Source organism: Tarenaya hassleriana, unplaced genomic scaffold (assembly GCF_000463585.1).
Source record: "Tarenaya hassleriana unplaced genomic scaffold, ASM46358v1 Cleome1356, whole genome shotgun sequence".
Classification (NCBI taxonomy): domain Eukaryota; kingdom Viridiplantae; phylum Streptophyta; class Magnoliopsida; order Brassicales; family Cleomaceae; genus Tarenaya; species Tarenaya hassleriana.
This window is the reverse complement of record NW_010964115.1, coordinates 1-2,955: the sequence shown is the minus strand read 5'-3', so window position 1 is coordinate 2,955 and position 2,955 is coordinate 1. Positions and strand designations below refer to the sequence as shown.

At 38.1% G+C, this 2,955-nt stretch overlaps 1 protein-coding gene across 1 annotated transcript; it reads left to right on the top strand.

Moving 5' to 3' along the window:
* Window positions 1-607: 607 nt before the first annotated feature.
* On the top strand, window positions 608-2,918 carry LOC104807989 (26S proteasome non-ATPase regulatory subunit 12 homolog A-like). Its single transcript, XM_010533463.2, has 7 exons — window positions 608-718; window positions 805-999; window positions 1,765-1,872; window positions 1,961-2,065; window positions 2,152-2,208; window positions 2,315-2,511; window positions 2,778-2,918. The coding sequence occupies exons 1-7, from the start codon at window positions 716-718 to the stop codon at window positions 2,890-2,892; spliced, it is 780 nt and encodes a 259-aa protein (XP_010531765.1). The 5' UTR covers window positions 608-715; the 3' UTR covers window positions 2,893-2,918.
* Window positions 2,919-2,955: the final 37 nt, after the last annotated feature.

Here is a 2,955-nt window from a genome sequence, read left to right as displayed (position 1 = left end):
TACCCTGGGTGTTGAACCCACGACCTCTTGTTCAGGAAGTGGACTCTCAAACCAACAGAGCTGGGGGAGATCCCGTGTGTATTATACACACAAATAATAGTTTATGTGATCGTATGTGTAGTACACATGAAACTAGGCAGAATATACGCATCCAAAAAAGTTTTTGGACTATATGACTATGAATGATAGAAAATATACGATGGCATACATGAAACCCTTCTAATTATTATACATGCATAACATGATACCTTTCAACCAAGAAAACATGATTGGACCGACCTATAATCATCGTATATATCGAACAATAACAATGAACCAAATAAAGTAAATCATATTTTTATTTTCGATTTGGAGTGAACATGCGGTGTTACCCTAATTTTGTATCTTTGAACAAGTAAAAACTAGCCCAACATCTGATAAATTTTATACCAAATTAAAGGAGAAAACCCATGAAAAATAATAATTTCCTACGGTTTTATTTTAATACAAGTGTGGGCTTTCTCATAAGCCCATATTGCCCAAATCTTTATTTAAGGCCTTTTCAAATAAACGGATCATCGGCCCAAATATTCTGACATTTCTTTCTTGTTCAAGGGTCCGTCTTCTTCAAGTCTCTTGTTTCTCTCGCTCTGGACTCTGAATTTCGAAGACTGAGGTTCCTCTCCTCTCGCTCTCTTGGATTATCCTTCTCTGAGGTGAATTCCGGTGGTTTGCGATGGTGAGTCTATGAATTCTCAGATCTGAGGAACGTTTGCCTTGTTCGAATTTGCGTGTCATTCTTTCTCTGACACTTGCGATTTTCAGGAGGACAGAGTGAAACTGGAGGCTGCCATAGATCAGCTCCTGAACGAGGAGAAGCAGATGAGGCTCGCCGGAGATGTCTCTGGGACGAGGAAGGCCGTTACTGACATTCTTCAGCTTTGTTTCGAAGCTAAGGACTGGAAACTCCTGAATGAACAGATTGTCAATCTGTCCAAGAAGCGTGGCCAGCTTAAGCAGGTACTTCGATTTTGTTCGCAGATTATCTAAGATCTTTCTAGTTGGTGGGTTAAATTTGTGGGACTCCAAATGTCATGTTGGATTCGCCTGCTCGTTGATGGTTTGGTGGTTTTAGCCTGTTTTTCTGCCACGAATTTCCATTGCATGTTTCCTCTACCAGTAATTTCTGAATTGCATAGGCTTGTTCTCTTAAAATCCCTGATTTTATTATGAAATTGAACTCATAATCATCAACTCAAGGAACTTGAAACTCTTGATGTTGGCCGCTTTCGTTTGATGGGTTGGTTGTGTGGTCTCTGTTATTATAATTTTGATTGATCCTTGCAAATCCGAAGCTTTAAATTTGCCGTCTGGCTACATTTTATTGCTAAATCGGGTCACTGCAGATAGGTGATGATTTTATGTAATGAAGTTTCTATAATAGATGCACTTTTGTGTTCAGTGTTTCTTTGGTTTTAGTTGGATGTACCTCATGTTCTGCTACCTATCTTCATAGGAACTATATCAAATTGTGAATCTATGAAGTTGAATCTCAAACAATACGAAATTGTAAAAGCTTAACTCCGTTCCGTTCCTCAAAGATCTTTTTCTTTCTGCTGAATTCTCTTGCTCAACCCACCCACATGCATTTTAATCCTTCAGCTAATAAAAATGAGAAAATATGCCCTCTGATATATCCATACGGTGGAACATCTTGGAAGTATCTAATTTCCCGATATGGGTTTCTGTTGTGTGTCTTTCATGGACTTGTTCCTGTAACTGTAGGCTGCGCAATCTATGGTCCAGCAAGCAATGCAGTACATTGATCAGACACCAGATATTGACACACGGATAGAGCTTATTAAGACACTAAACAATGTGTCTGCTGGAAAGGTTCAGAGTCAAAAGAGCTGATGTTTATCTCTCGTTCTTACTTTCGCATCCTACTGACATATCTCTCATCGGTGTTTTGCATGTTTAGATATATGTCGAAATTGAGAGGGCTCGTTTGATCAAGAAGCTTGCTAAGATTAAAGAAGAGCAGGGGCTTGTAGCTGAAGCTGCAGATCTTATGCAAGAAGTCGCTGTACGATTTTTTGCTTTGGGTTGCATATATATAGGCTACTTCTTTTCTTCCTTGCTAATCCTTTGTAATGTAATTTATGACAAAAGGTGGAGACATTTGGTGCTATGGCAAAAACTGAGAAGATCGCATTTATTCTTGAACAAGTATGCATTATTGTTAATCTTGTGTTATGTTTATTGACTTCACATATTTACTTATTTATGGTGCTAGTTATCTGAACCATTCATTTGTTGGTTTTAAACTCCAAAGGTTCGTTTGTGCTTAGATCGACAAGATTATGTCCGTGCTCAAATCTTGTCTAGGAAGATCAATCCAAGAGTTTTTGATGCCAATACATTGAAAGAGAAGAAGCAACCTAAGGAAGGTGAAAGCATAGTAGAAGAGGCTCCAGCTGATATACCATCCTTGTTGGAGCTGAAACGAATTTATTATGAGCTAATGATTCGGTAATCACTATGTTTCCTTATCTAATATACCGTTTTGGATTTTGTTTTCCGTCAATTATCTGGAACACTTGTCTGCATATGTGAAGCGTTTGCTCTTGAACACAATTAAGTGTAGATACTTGTTCTTTTAATGTCTGGTTTCTCACTGAAATTGTTGCATTTATATTTGCTCTAAATTTGATTTCTTGTCTTGTATGTCCTGGCTGCTTTATATTTATAGATAAATCGTTACAGTTGGATCTTAGATTCTGATTTAATTTCTGTAGGTACTACTCTCACAACAACGACTACCTTGAAATATGTCGTTGCTACAAGTCAATATATGATATCCCTTCTGTCAAGGAAAACCCGGCACAATGGATTCCAGTAAGACAGCATTGATCGGGTCATCCACTGTCTACATGTACATTGTATAGTACATCTGGATTAACTTGTGCCCAATCC